At 49.9% G+C, this 14,834-nt stretch overlaps 3 protein-coding genes across 3 annotated transcripts; 2 read left to right on the forward strand and 1 right to left on the reverse strand.

Annotated features, from left to right (window-relative positions):
• Positions 1-1,464: 1,464 nt before the first annotated feature.
• BDW74DRAFT_176638 (uncharacterized protein) lies at positions 1,465-2,453 on the forward strand (the record flags this gene model as incomplete). The annotated part of the gene is made up of 2 exons (XM_073728674.1): positions 1,465-1,608; positions 2,067-2,453. The coding sequence occupies 2 exons, from the start codon at positions 1,465-1,467 to the stop codon at positions 2,451-2,453; spliced, it is 531 nt and encodes a 176-aa protein (XP_073585765.1).
• Positions 2,454-5,767: 3,314 nt separating this feature from the next.
• On the forward strand, positions 5,768-9,620 carry BDW74DRAFT_176641 (uncharacterized protein; the record flags this gene model as incomplete). The annotated part of the gene is made up of 2 exons (XM_073728675.1): positions 5,768-8,766; positions 8,822-9,620. 2 exons carry the CDS (start codon positions 5,768-5,770, stop codon positions 9,618-9,620), a joined length of 3,798 nt encoding a protein of 1,265 aa, XP_073585766.1.
• A 2,374-nt stretch (positions 9,621-11,994) lies between these two features.
• On the reverse strand, positions 11,995-14,081 carry BDW74DRAFT_150154 (cytochrome P450). The gene is made up of 4 exons (XM_073723975.1): positions 13,862-14,081; positions 13,591-13,787; positions 12,529-13,533; positions 11,995-12,452 (listed from the first exon to the last, which is right to left on the reverse strand). Exons 1-4 carry the CDS (start codon positions 14,064-14,066, stop codon positions 12,312-12,314), a joined length of 1,548 nt encoding a protein of 515 aa, XP_073585767.1. The 5' UTR covers positions 14,067-14,081; the 3' UTR covers positions 11,995-12,311.
• Positions 14,082-14,834: the final 753 nt, after the last annotated feature.

Below are 14,834 nucleotides of genomic sequence, written 5' to 3' on the forward strand. Positions count from 1 at the left end.
ATGCAATTTGCGCGGTGCGCGAGCGTTGAGGCACTGCTAGGCCCCCGTGAATCAAGCAGCTTACCATATCTTCAACGCCATGTCGTCATGGGCTGTGCGATACTTTGCTGCCTGCTCACTATTTACACTGCCTTTCCCAACCTTGCAGCTGACGTATACCAGGCTGGTGATTCGAACGTCGAACCTCCAGGGTACGCAGGTGACACTGGCATGCAGCGTCCATCCGCAGCATCCGAGGCAATTTGCAAGCCCTAATCAATACAGATCTCCACCGCCGCCGGGATTACGATCGGCACGCCAGCAGCAGAGTTCAGGCTTGAATCGCACAAGCCAGGGCTGGGCAGGGAGTCCGGTGTTCTTGGCGATATTGGCCCTCTCCACTTTGTTCCGAGGGGCTCGGAGATTGCACAGATAAGATGGATTATACTGAAGAGGGTGGTATTGGGGATATTGTGGTGGATGCGGTTTGCGGATGGGCTCTTACCCGGATGCCGAGGGTTTTCCGAACCCTGAAGCAATGTCTCGTCAGGATGCTTATAGGCTATCATATTACTGAGGTCAATTGAGGGGCTTCCAGTCTCAATGGTGTATCTGCCTCCCTTTAATGGACGGAGGGACACCATGCTAGGAGATTGTATGTAGTCTCAGGCCACACCTATACTATACCCAGAGCATGGTTTAATCGTTTTGGTTTATAGCATAGGATAATCACGAACCTCCTCCCTAGGTAGGGCGATAGCTGCGTGGAAGGAGGAATCGCAGGCAGGGTGTTGGCCATGTTCCAACAAGTTAGCTGCGGTTGGAGATCCTTTCGCTCACGATCTTGGAGTTCGAGCTTCTGCGCTTTGTATAGTGAGTAGTTGAGATCAATGGAAACACATTTTAAAAATCTTTTAACAGGTTTGTTATGTGTGCTCCAGTGACCTCGATATCAAACCTTAATCATTTTGTGGCTGTGAGAGTCATACAGCGTAGGAAACACCAAAGGAAACTCATTCATGTTTTATATAACTGAATGGCCCACAGGTTACCCTCGAGGTAGCACCTATTAGTAGAAATAAAAGTACCAATCCAAGTAACAGCCTAAGCAGCAACGTAAGCATCTTGAGGTCATCATTTGGCATCTTAGGATCAGCAGCCATAAAAGCGGTACCGCGCCTCGGCGGATATATTAGTTCGGCGGCCTCGCCGAATTAAAAGGAAGGAATTCTACTGCCCTGGAATATATGGTATCGTATACGCCCACATTTGGGCAATCTTTTTCAACAAAGACGGAATGATTAAACTCCATCGACCTCATGAGAGTCAGTCTCACCAACATCCAACGTCTTCGGGTAATTCAGTTGGTCGACCTCCACAGCCCCGTTGTTAGGTGAGTCCCCTGTCGAGGTTTTGACGCACTCATGGTATCTGGTCAGGAGGTTGCGAGATATATCCGGGTCAGGATGTAGCAATAATTTTGTCATGGCCGCTGGGAACAAATTCTACACGGATGGCAAGTGCATCACCCAACAAAGGCAATGGGAGACGAATGATGGTCTCTTTCTTTCACCTCTTCGTGTGGTTGATCAACTTAAAGGCATCGTTGCCGACACACCCATGAATAAAGTTCTATCAAAGGCTATCACATTCAAGAATGCATACTTTATTAGTTTGACACCATCGAGATATCCGAAGGACTTGAGATGGAACATAAATATGACGTGGCAATCCGTCAATAGGTCTAGTCACAGAGCGCAAGCCTATGGTATACGGACTAACATACCTACTCTACTGTATACTGTTCCTTGCCATATTAACATCTGCCTCGTTCCAGCTCATCTAGCAAAGTATCAAAATGTCCTCGCAACCAAACCAACCGACTGCAGGTGGCCAGCCTCAACCCACCAGCCCGACCACAGCAATGCCCTACACAACCCCCCAAAACCGGATGCGAGGAATGCAAGACCCTCTTCAACAAGATCAGCAGCGTCGTCCCCGATTGCAACTATTTCAACCTAACCTACACGCCCGGAACCTGACCTGTGATCTTCAAACGCGCAATCGACATCATCGACAACGAGCAGGACGAGGTCGAGAACCTTACATGCGCCATTCTGGGAAACACAGAGCAGGAGCTCCGGAACATTTTCGGCAAGGAGATCCAAGTCCATATGCTGGCGAACTGTGCGCTTGATCTCGCGAGGCAGGAGAGTGAGAATAATATGTGCCTTCTAGTAACTGTGATGATTGATCTCCCACAGGAGCAGCATGTCCAGCACGAAGAGTATATCGAGCACGAACTTGTTCCCCGCATCTTTAGCACGCTTATTCCGGAGCAGCCGCAGAATCCGCGGACTTATTGCATCCCGCCGCCTGGCCAGGATCTTTGCCTCTGGCGGATGGAGTGGTATGAGGAGATTTTTGAGGACGACCCTCGGGAGTCTGAGCAGCCGTGTGAGTGTGAGCATTAGTCCCATGCCCTACCATACCAGTGACTGTGGTGGGGCTCCTTCCTTTGGCTTTGTCCACTGTCTTTCCTTTTGTGTTTTTGAGTTTAATTGTTAGCTTTGTCCCTTGTGTTCCTTTCTTAACACACTCCCTAATGGAACTTGGATTTGAAATGGATCCATTTCAATGTGAACTTTCAAGATATCTTGGTAGACACGCGTTTTTAACCTTTGTAGAGTATGGATAAAAGCCGGGGACAGTTATTTAGGCCATGTTGGGTGATGGAGAGCGAAATAACAGCATCTGCCCACCTAGAAAGAGTCGGGCTTTCCGGTGCCTTTTAGGTAGGTGCTCATCCATAGGTATGTACCTAACCTCCGCCACAACTTCAGCATTTACGCATATTTGTACTACAGCATGTGGCCTTTATTATCTTGTCATACTCTGCATACCTACCCCAGCCTCGTCAATCGAATGTTCCTTAATGCTCAAACTCGATCAAGTACAATAACGATCGTCGGACTCACGAACGTCCAGTGCATTTGAAGCACCCAGATATGAGGGTTGCTTCGGCTTCTGTTTTTGGCCTTGGGTTTTGGATTTCCCTCGCTTTCTCAAGCTAGTGTTAAGGTATATATATCGATATGAACTTATATCTAATTTGGAGCTAAGACGAATTTGCCATGCTTGCAATTTGCCGTTGGCGTAGGTTTAATTGGAATTAAGTAGCATGTATGCAGTATACACTAAAACGGGGAGAATAGGACTATCACTAGAAGCAAACAAGACTAGATGCGCATATCCTACGAGCAATTGAGCAAGTTCTATTGCCGTGCTTCAAATAGGCTTGCCTTTGCTATTACTACATAAGAATGGTGTTTACTTCAGCTATATGTACTAGAATTGGCATTGTTTTCAATGTCATTCTTCAGAATTCTCATATCAAAAGAGACGATTGCAAGGGGGTTATAAAATTGGACGAAGACGGAATGAATATTGAACTAACATAAAGCAATTCTAGCAAAACCAATAAGCACACTGACAAAATAAACAGATTAAGAAAGAAAGAATACCTCCACAAAACCCTCGACCCACCCTCCAGCTCATTCGCACCATCCTCGGTAAAAGGCACATTACCCCAGATATCCGTCGCCCACGCCGGTCTCGCAACATGCTCTTACTGCCACCGCAGCCTCCAAACCTGCGGCGTCATAGGCCCCGGACAGAGCGCCGTCTTCCAGGCTCCACCGGGATAACACGGCAATTCCGCAACAATTCCACACATCAGATGAGGATGCACGCCTACATTCGACGGAAGTCCACCAGCACGCTGATGATGAACATCATGTCCGACATGACGGGGAGGACATTCTCTGGACGACGCGAGATCCGCACGATAAAGGGGACTTCCTCGCCCTTGACGTTGATGATGTGTGGGAGGAGAGCATCCTGTATTGCGAGGGTTATGGATGTTGTTGTGAGAGTCGGGTCTAGGGATGTTGTGCCGGCGATTTCGAAGACCGCGGGCGTGGAGTTCTTGTCTTTGACGTAGTTTATGATGCGTTCTGGGAGGCCGGTTTGCAGGAGTGGGATTGACCGGTATTGCATTATTTTGGTGCAGCAGGGGCAGTTCAGGGTTTGGAGGTGTTTTTTGGGAGTCATTAAGTATCTTTAGCCTGAGACAGGCTTTTTAGCTCTCTGCTTGTTGTTTGGGTTTCCCTATGTGGCATTCTTTTTGAAGAGAAGAAAAAGAGCTTATATTCAATCATGTTTTGGTTACATACACATGCTCCATGTTCCACTATAAGCAGCCCATTCTTCTTGGATAAACAGGATATTGAAATTATGACTACCATAGTAGGCCATTATTGAGAAGATACCTATGGTAGCATGAATACCCCAACAGTGCTCTACCCCAGACCATAATCGGCCCCCGTAGTTCCCAACTGACAAGGAACATGTTTTATATTCAGTAGACCAAACAAACAACCAGTTGCGCAGTTGCGGGAGAACTGTTTTCTGCTTTGGAAGTTCCTCTATTTGACGGGGTTCATTATATATATTGCCTACGACACATCTAGCCACTGCGCTAGTACTTTGCTATGCCCAGATGACGAACTCCTGCTGTGAAATATGGACTGGCATTTCTTCCAAACTACATATATGTATGAGACAGAATCTATGAAAAGGGGTTCTTGGTGCCCTAGGAGCTATTTCCCCTGCAGATAACGCAAGTGAGGAAATGGAGGGGAGTTGCACGCGTAAGCACTAGATAACCTGGAATGTGATTTCAACAGACTCTCTACCATTCATCCAAGTGCCTTTCGACGTCCGGTTTCTTTGGTAATCGTTCAAAGGCTGCAAGGGCCAGATCATGGGGACACCTATATAACAAAGGGACGTTCCTTTGGTCGAGTGGCGCAGCCGTAGACGATGAAAGACCGTCTGAAGTTCTGGATCAGCAAGATTTAGTTAAGCCGGAGGAGCACTCATCGCTTCAAGGGTTCGCCGTTCCTTACTCTCCAAATAAACTCTTTTAACCATGCGCGTCAGCTCTAACTAGGTACTGTTGCAATAACCCGCTAAACGTGTTCTCAGCATATCCGCATTACATCCGTCATTCCCCGTCTTTAGCCAAGAATCAACCACTGAATACACCAACATGGTCTGCGATGACCAGCGATACACGCGCAAAGAATGCACCTCGCTCACAAACACGCTCATAACCGCCGGTGGAGTTCCACGGCACTGGTGGTGGCCACTCGCCAACACCACCCCGTTGATTCTAACAACCTGTACAAACGCAGCTTCGCCTGAACTCCTCGACGTCGAAGAGCTCCTAATCCGCGACTTCACCTGCGTCAGCCTTTGATTAGCTCGGTTATCCGCGGAGTTATATATTCTCACAAGAGCATTTGTTCATGTTAGCTGAAAGAAGAATGAACACTGACAAAGCCCCCTATCCACGATAGCTGAAAGAATAATGACGCCAGACAAAGTCATGGTGATGTAGAAGATCTTGCTCTGTCCCTCACAGGCCGTCAAAGTTGACTCTTTCTCATCAGCCTACACGGCCACTGCCAACACAAAGCATTATGGCCATTATGCAATACCATCAAGCCTCACTGAGATTATACAAAGCGCTTTATATCCACTTCTATAAATTCAGCCTCACAATCGCAGTAGATCCACCACATCATCACGCCCAGAACCCAACTACTCAGCATTAGCTTAGTAGGTAGCAGCTTCAGCCAGCGGTCTTACTTCCAACAACCCATCAACATTCTTCCCACACTGAACCTGAACCTGAACCTGAACCTTGCTACATCAGCCAGAAATGTCTCTCTTCAACGACGACGAATCCGACAACGGATCGGACGTAAACGACCCCCCCAACACCTCCGGCGACGAGCTGGACTCCTACCAGCCCCCCTTCACCACACGCCCCAGCGGCAAACAGTTCCCGAACGTCTGGGCGAGCTACGACAACGAATTCTACAAGCCCGCACAGCCGGAACCCCCGCGCTTCTTGACGGAATTGGCAAAGGAGGAACTCGAGAACGATAAGCCACGCCTTTCAACGACGGAACAAGCGAAGGAGGAGCTGAAAAAGGCTAGTCGTGAGTCTGTTGCCAATACGCGGAGTATTTTCGAGAAGCCGGGTGGGAATGTCGGTGGTCCGATGCCTTCAGTTGGAGAGGAGGGCGGGTTCGCAGCTAATGGGGTTGGTGGTGCCCCCGGTCAAAATGCAGCTCCGAAGGCTGCAGCTGGAGGTTCTATGGATGGAACACCGGGTACAGCCACGTCCTCGTCCTATGGAGACGCGGAGTTCAAGAAGGACAAAGGGCTGACGAAATCAGAGTACGCTATGTTCGCTCAGCCTCAGCAGGGGCCTAAGCCGGGATTCCAGGGCCAGGATCAAGCCTACAAATCAATATTTGGTGGCCTCAATGTTCACGAGTCACAACGACCCTCGTTCCAGGTTGATTCCGACCCGGAAGATGACCTGTATAGTGCATCGCCAGCAAAGGCCGAGGGGAACCGTCCAGAGTCCGTCCTCAGCCAAGATGGGTTTTCGGTCATTGAGTCAGGATCTGAAGGGGAGTATACACTCAACCCCTCCCGGGGCAACTCGCCCAAGCCCCAGGAGCAGCCCAAACAGGGGTCAGACCTTATAAACCCCCGTCCCACGCCCCCTCCGCCGCGCACCCCAGCAGACGCCAAAGCGCGCAAGGAGGCACTGGACAAACTGAATGGTATCACGCCGCCTTACGTGCCCCCAACCACAAACGACCCCGTCACAGAATCATGCCGGGACTCGAATGCAACCTTCACACGAGATGCTCAGCAAGGGTTCCACCCCAAGGATAAATTTGACGATGATGACAAGCCATTCAACGACTTTGGGGCGCAGAAGACGCCGCGTGCGTCGACTATCAACCCTAAGCCTACCCCTAAACCTACCCCTACTCCCACCCGAGCACCCGCCGCAGCGTCTACCCCGGCCAGCCCTACTCCCGCGCCCCTTCGGCCACAGCTCCAGCCCCAACGCACCCCAGCAGTCGCTAAACCACAGCCTATACCCCCAACTACCAGCTCAACCCCCTCCCGCGCATCACGCGCCCCGGGAATCAGCATTGAAGAAAAAATAAAAGCAGAAGCCAAAGCCCGCGTGGAAGCGATAGCCCAATACCACCGGTCCTCAGTTGCACCGTCTCCAGCACCCTCCACCCGTTCCCGACGCGACTCCACGATGAGCATCGAGGACGAGGTCCGAGCTGCTGCTGCAGCCCGTAAAGCAGAGAGCCGGCGGAACACCGTTGCCCCGTCTCGTGCGACATCAGCGTCCACAGGCTCAAGCTCCACTTCCGGTTGGAGCGTCGAGGATGAAATCAGGGCTGCTGCTGCCGCTCGTGCAGCTGAGAGCTGGCGCAAAACCGCTACGCCTTCTCAGCCATCAACCTCTCGCTCTAGCTCGCGCGCATCCCGGATGAGTATCGAAGAACAAGTTATCGCCGCGACAGCAGCGAGAGAGGAAGAAAAACGCCGGGGTGCGCCTCGCCGTTCCGAATCTATATCCTCGTGCCCAGATAAAGAGCTATCGATAGAGGAGCAAATTCAACAGGCCGTCGAGGGCCGCGGCGAGGTGTTTAGCATCAACGTCCCCGGCAAGGGGAAAAATGGCTCGACGTCGAACCGCATGAACTTCTTTCTTGCAAAGGATCCGAATTCGCCGTCTTCGTGGTCGCGGAATGCGTTGCGGAAATCGATCTCGTCCATTTCGTCCATTTCGTCGGGCTCGTTCCGGGGCCATCGCGATCGGGATGAGGACTCACGCCATCCGTCGTTGGCGGATATCCCCGAGCGCGTCCGTGAAGAGGAGGAGGAACGCATGGACCGCGGAGACATCAAGGGGTCCAGGCACTGGAATCCGTACCAGGTGGAGATTGATGAGTATTCAGTTAACGGCTCAGAGTCCGGGGTCCATCCTGCACTCTGGGAGCAGCCTTACCTGCGCCCTTCCCGCTCGACATTGAAGGAGAACAAGCCCCCGTCACGCCGTGCCTCGGTTGCTAGTCCACCCCGACGCACGAACCCAGAACCTGAGGTTGAGCGTACGACATGTCTAACTCTCGACAATCTCTGTGTGAAATGCACAAACGGCCTTGCGGACATTGACCCAGCTATCCCAGCTAAGTATCTCCAAACGCCCAGGGACATCCACCCGGTCGTCATCGAAACCATACTAAATGGCACCATCGATGAGGCAGCCAAGATTATCGAATCATTCCATGAAAGTGTGATCCGCCTCATCGGCCAGCACTTCCCCATCCACGCCGCCGTCCGCCGCTCCCAGCAACAGAAGCGAGCGGGCCACTGGTACGATATCACCAGCGGCGAAGGACCGGCTGCGATGACCTGCCGTACCGAACGGCACTACGACCGCAAAGCTGACGAAAACCCCGGGCTGATCAAGTCTCTCATATATAGCCCCTACGCCTGGGCGAAACGGCAGGAGAAGAAGAAGAACAAACACGTCCAAGCCACGCACGTCAAGCTCCGCGACTTTGTCCTCCTGCTCGACCTCCCGTTCCAAATCGAAAACAACGGGATGATCGAGAACAAGATCCGCGAGTATCTCCCGAAGAACGTCACCATCATCCGAATCCACAGCAACTTCCGCGGCGACCTGAGCCTCTTCCGCCTCATGTACTGGGAGTGGACGCACAACGCCAACATGACCACGACACCATTGCGCAAAGGCGACCGCGAGTCCAGAACATCCAGCTACCGAGAGCACTCTACCTCACGCACCCGGGCCAACGACAACGCAAAGTACAACGCTCCCTCTCCCTATCTCGCGTACTGTCACTATTCTTTTGAACCTCAGCGATGCCCCCCCTCCGAGTCAGCTCCCGTCCGGCCTAACAGAGCAGACTATGACCACCCTCATTCGCTCGGGTCTGCTGCCCAAGGATACGTCCTACGACGAGTACTGTCTGCAGTTCGTGAAAATCTGCCTCAAGCGCGAGGGCGAGATTACGAACCGCCGCCTGGGAATTCCTGAGCCGCTGCGTGATACGCAGGTCCCCCGTGCGCCGGCGGAGTACCCGCCTACCTCGCCTAGGAGTGATACGAGTCGGAGTGGCAGAGGTGATAGCGATAGAAGAAAAACCCAGATCCAGAGTTCCCTCGACCGCCTCCCCTCAGACGCAAGCTCCGTTTCTAGCTTATCCTCTGCCTCGTCAACTCGACGCCGGACACACTATCCCGCCAAGCACGGTGATGGTAATGGGAGCCAGGAACGTCGACCCTCGGAATCGTCTTCACATTCGTACTCCCACTCCCGCTCTAGAGACCGCACCCAAGATCGCGACTACGACGCCGACCGCACACCACGAGCAAGCTACGTCCCCCACACACGCTCCCGGGACCGCCGCGACGCTACCGGAAACCAGCGACCAGGCCCCCCAACCCGCCGCCCAACAGAACAGGAACACGTCGCGCGCGACGAGAACCGCGAAGCACAGCGGCAGAGCCGGCGGGAGAGCCGGCAGCCAAGCCAGAGTAGTAGCGAGAGGCATCGTGAGCGAGAGCGAGAGCGAGAGCATGACCGTGGGAGAAGGATTAGTCGGGAGACGTGTGTTACTAGTGAGGCGGATGGGGGGAGTCCGTTTGGGGCGAGGTGAGTGGTCATTTCTTTTCTTATGTTTTTTCCCGTGTTTTTTCTTGTGTTGAAACTTGAATGCCGTATCGTATATGGTTAGGACAATATCTGAATATGGTTTTTTTCATATTTTCTGCAATTTTCTTTCTCAATGTCAATAGTAAGAACTTTACTTCATTCTCCCCCCGGTTGCATTTGTACCTTCGTAAGGGGTTTCATAGGTCAGTGGATTATATATTGCGCTGCCTTACCTAGGTATTGGATTCTCCATTAACCATGTTTAGTGTTGCTCGCGCACAGGAAGGTTGTCCATACACCCAACTCCCCTGAGCAAATGCCATAGCCCTGATCGTAATGTGAAATTCATCGTTCCGTTAGTACCTAGCGTATATCGTCAGGTTAAATCTCCCCTGGGAACTTTGGCACCCTAACACCCCATGGGAATAGTGAAGGATGCGCTGTACCAGCATATAACCATAGCCACTGCGGAGTCACTTGTGTTGTATCTAGGTAGGTAACTGATTGGCTAAATCAAGTGGTGTTTAAAAAGGGCAACTTTATATCTGCATATATATGCACTTATACGTACTTGATTTTCTAGGACGACCGTAAACTTCCTCTTCGGGACACCGCCGCTTTAGTGAGGGCGCTCAGCTGTCTGCTCAGTGAGTATTTCACATGATGGATTACTGCTCACGGAGCACTCAGCCCTTGCTCTTAAGCTATCACGTGTATTCACTGAGCCGCTCACCCCGTCTATTTTGCGCGGGTAGTTCAACAACTATGTTCAGCGACATTTCCGAAAATTGCCCAAACCCACTCAAATACCCGCTCAACATGACAACGACGGATTTCAGCTTGCCCCTGTCAGTGGAGTCAAGCAAAACGAAATTTGAGGGCAATGACGACAAATCTTGACGTCAGCTCCGGAGGAAGGTATAAAGGCATGGCTCTTCTTTGAGCATTTTGCCTGGCATGCGGCCTCGACGTGCTTTTGAATCTACACTCTATCTTTTCTTGTTTAAGAGTCAAATTTTTCTTACTTCTTTGTTCACCCCATCTCCGAGTCGCAGGCCAGCAATAGGCAGAAAGGCCTTTTTCCCGGATGCCAAAAACTTACGCAAATGTCTTAAGCGTTTCGCAGCACCTGGCTATGTTCCAAGAGCTCATGTTAAGGAAGACGCCGTACAGAAAAGGTATGATCATACCGACGAAGTTAAACAACTGCACAAGCAATATGTAAAGCTCTACAAGGTGTAAGCTATCTTGGACCACGTCTTCCCCTAAAGCTTACTAACCTTAGACATCAGATTTTTAGTCTACTGTGACTGAGAAAATGGTTACGAACTAAGACATGGCTGTCCAGCTCCACATCATGTCATTATCAAAGATTTTATTCGGTTTTATGTGCGTTCTATTCAAGGTGATGGCCGGCTCAGTAATACAAAGCTGCCTACTGTTAGAACTACGTTAGCGTGTGCTAAAAGGTTCTTTGGTGGCTTTGAGGAAGCAACCGGCAGCACTATCAAGAAAGATGATCGTGATAAAGTATACTCGGCATGTATACCCCGGCTCATACACGATATTCTATGCTAACCAATCTCAAGTGGATTAAGAAAGGCTTGATGGAAGAAGGGGAGATTGAGGACGTGAAGAAGCAGAAGTTTGACTTTACAAGAAACGACTATAAAGACCTGGTGGCTTCAATGTGGACACGTGATTGCCCTGTCTGTATCCATGGGATTCTTAGAGTTTTCATGCTGTTCGCACTCCAGGTCTTCCTCTTCACGGGTGCAAGAATTGGAGCCTTCATTTCAGAGGACAAACACAAAGAACTAAGGGGCCTGAAATCGAAGGTGAGGCTCTCCACCCAATACTTGTCACTTCCTAAGCATACGTTCTTGACTGTTTACAGCATCTTCAATTGATTTTATTGCGCAGCCCCAATCCAAAGAAACCTTGGGAGATAGGGTTCCGGGTCAACTAGCAGTGGTTAAAGAAGCACAGAAGTTCAAAAAATTAATGTATAAAATATTATATAAGCAAGTACATACTCTCCTTAGGCGCGTTTTAAGAGCTAGGGTGCTACCATGAAACTTAGTCTTATACCTACAATATAATAATTAGAGCATGCTCGCGAATAAAGGACTGGTGGTACTTACCAGGTAGATTAAGAATTATATTTCAAGAAGCTATATAACAAAGGACTTTGAAACAAGGACTAGCCTAGCAAGGGCATATTTGGTATCCCAAGGTTATTTGCACTAAAAATCTTGTTTTTTTATTTTTATGCTAGGTCTCTCGCCGTCCAACTCTAGCTGCTGGCTTAGCCATGATATTAACGGTATGGATAGCCCTATCATCGTGAAAGGAGGTGCCACCAGGAACGTCTGAGTTACTATCATCAAGGGTGTAGGCTACTCAAGTTCATGTAGATACATGTATCCCATCAAAAATTATCTCTGACTTCAATGGGACAATGAATACCACAGCCCGCCTAGAGTGTGGTTTTCTCTAGGAGACCAGCAATACGCAGCACTCGCATGTTTTTGTTATACGTCAGAATTTATATCAACACTGTCCTCCCTATTCGCCGCACGTGGTACTCATCGAGATGCCACTAGGCAAAGCATATTGCTTGTTGGAGTGTCCTGCAGGGCAAATCTTGCTTGGCGATCTGAGCAATCCGATGAACTTACTGGCCGGGTTATTTTTAACTTCGAAGGTCAAGCTGGGCAGGAAATCGCCGCGTTACCTGCACCCACATATCTGAAATGGCAAAAATGCCAAGATAGTTTCGTGCCACCCAGGGATGTGTGGGGTTGAGGAGCGCCAGATCAAAGTTGCGCAAGAGCTGCATAGTGATGGTGTGTGTTGTTAGTTTTTTGCTTGATGTGGAAAGTAAGGTAGTTCCAGCTGCTCCGACTCACCTCGAATATGGTCTTGCCAATTTCAATCTGCGCCACAGGCTTTCCCAAACACTGGAACTTGCCGTAACCAAAGTTAAGGTCGTTAGTTCGAATCATGAGTGCTAACTTGTCCCCATCCGCCTCGAGCCACCTCTCCGGCCGAAATGCCTCTGGATCTGTGCCGTAGATTCTCTCGCTTCGGTGCATAGCGTAGGCCGAGTAACCGATGCAGACCCCCCCTGGTAGGAAGATTCTCTCGCCGTCGACAGTTACAGTGTCACCGCCTGCAGGGATGTCTCGCGAGAAGATGTTTGTGACTGGTGGCCAGATTCGCAACGCCTCGCGTATTACAGCCTGCAGGTACGGCAGCTGTCTGGCTTGTGCGGCAGAAATGAGGCCGTCTTCACTCGTGGGCGGAGCCTGTCCAAGGCGCACGGCTTCATCGACCTCGCGCTGTAGTTTCTGGTACACGCGGATATTCGTCATCAGGTACAGAAAAGCACCGCGGATTGCGCCGGCAGTTGTGTCAGAGCCTGCAATAATCTGCTCAAGTGCCTCTGAGCGGAGCTCATCGCCCGCGAGACCATGGCGCATGAACGAGGCAAGCATGTCGGAGCGCTTGTCAGAAGGGGTCGCGGCGCGCTCATCAATGGCGCGAAAGCATGCGGCCATCATTTTGCCAAAGCCGTTGGTCTTGCTTGGTGATGGTGCGATGAATTTTCCAATGATCGGCGCCTGCGCCAGCCAGCTGATGCCCATGGCGAGGGCGCTGTTTCCCATGGCCAAACCATCCTCGCTGGACTGGATGTAGTCATCCACGTCGCGATCGCTTTGCAACATGCCGAAGGTTCTGCCGAGCCCAACACTGCTGATAACATCAAGCGTAAAGTATTGAACCTTTTTGGCGAGATCCATTGGCACGACTCTGTGATCTGATGAGATATATTTGGAGGTGATTAGCCGAAGGAAATCGTGAAGGCGCTCATCCACTGATGCTTCGAGGTTGAGGTTCTCGCGTCCCGAGTACTTGATATGCCTCTCGTAAGTCTAAAATAGGTAACAAACTAAAGGGAATGTTCTCACACCAGGGGCCATCTGCTTTCGGCGTTTCTCGTGCTTTGCATTATCTGTTTGGCTAAAGACATTGTCCCTGCGGTACTCGATTCGGGTGGCGTTGTAGTACCAATCGGAGCGCTTGTAGCCAGGCTTGTTGTTGACGTGTGTCCAAACTTCGGGAGACGAGGTGATTAGCACTCGAGGTGCCACACGAGCGATAGGGCCTGGCTCACACAGCATGGACTTGTTAGTTGGGAAAATGTATGTATATAATGACTGCCTTGAATGTGCCTCGTACCATATTGCTTGCTGACTGCCGCGTACCACTCGTGACAATGGCCCCCGAGCATCGCCAGGCTATGAGGCCAATCCGAGATGCCGGTCCACGAGGGACCCTTGAACTGCCTAAGCTTTGCATATATTGTGATCGTACTAAAGATATAGAGGCCAACGACGCCGCAGATAAGCGCACCGATTGACCCAGATAGGCTGGCTATGCCCATGGCGGAAGAGATGACGGCGGAGCTGGTCAGCGCTGATTCCACAAATGCTGCGGTGGCCAACTCGAGCTTTGATGAGGGGTCGCGCGTCCAACCTCTCGTAATCCGATCCTGCACGATTAGTGGTTGAGGTGCGCGCTACACAGTTTGCGGGATAGCGTCCCGGGATTGGGGATTTGCCGTTTCTGCAAGAAACTACGGAGGCCTATACGGACACTCGGGAAAAAACTCCACTTTTATGTAATACTATGTATTTGCTTAGAGTTTTACTAGCAGAAAATTAGATATATCATAGCCTACTTAGTTTTACCATATAGCTACTTATCCTAAGTATTATATAAAGGTGTAAGCTAACACCTAGGTGCTATACATAGCCTATATAACTAAGTAATATAAAAAATACCTAAATACTTAATATTTAATACTTAAATACCTAAACACCCGCGGAAGCTTTATATAAAATAAAAAAATCTTTAACTTAAGTTAATTAGGTTCTTCTTCTTACCCTTTTCAAATTTAAGTTGAATAAATAATTACCTGTTCCCTTGATTAAATATATTATATAAAAACCCTGGGGCTAACCAGGACTGCCTAGTGCTATATAGCCTGTAGGCCTAGTACCTTTTATTTTTACTGAAAAGTAATTTTATATATTATATAAACAAGCCTTGTCTAGCCACTTATAAGAAGCGTAATAACCACTAAATATGCTAGGAAGATAAATATATTTTATCAAGGGTTAAGATTTAAATTAATATTTTTAATAACACA

Source organism: Aspergillus multicolor (genome assembly GCF_047715735.1).
Source record: "Aspergillus multicolor strain CBS 133.54 unplaced genomic scaffold BDW74scaffold_7, whole genome shotgun sequence".
NCBI lineage: Eukaryota > Fungi > Ascomycota > Eurotiomycetes > Eurotiales > Aspergillaceae > Aspergillus > Aspergillus multicolor.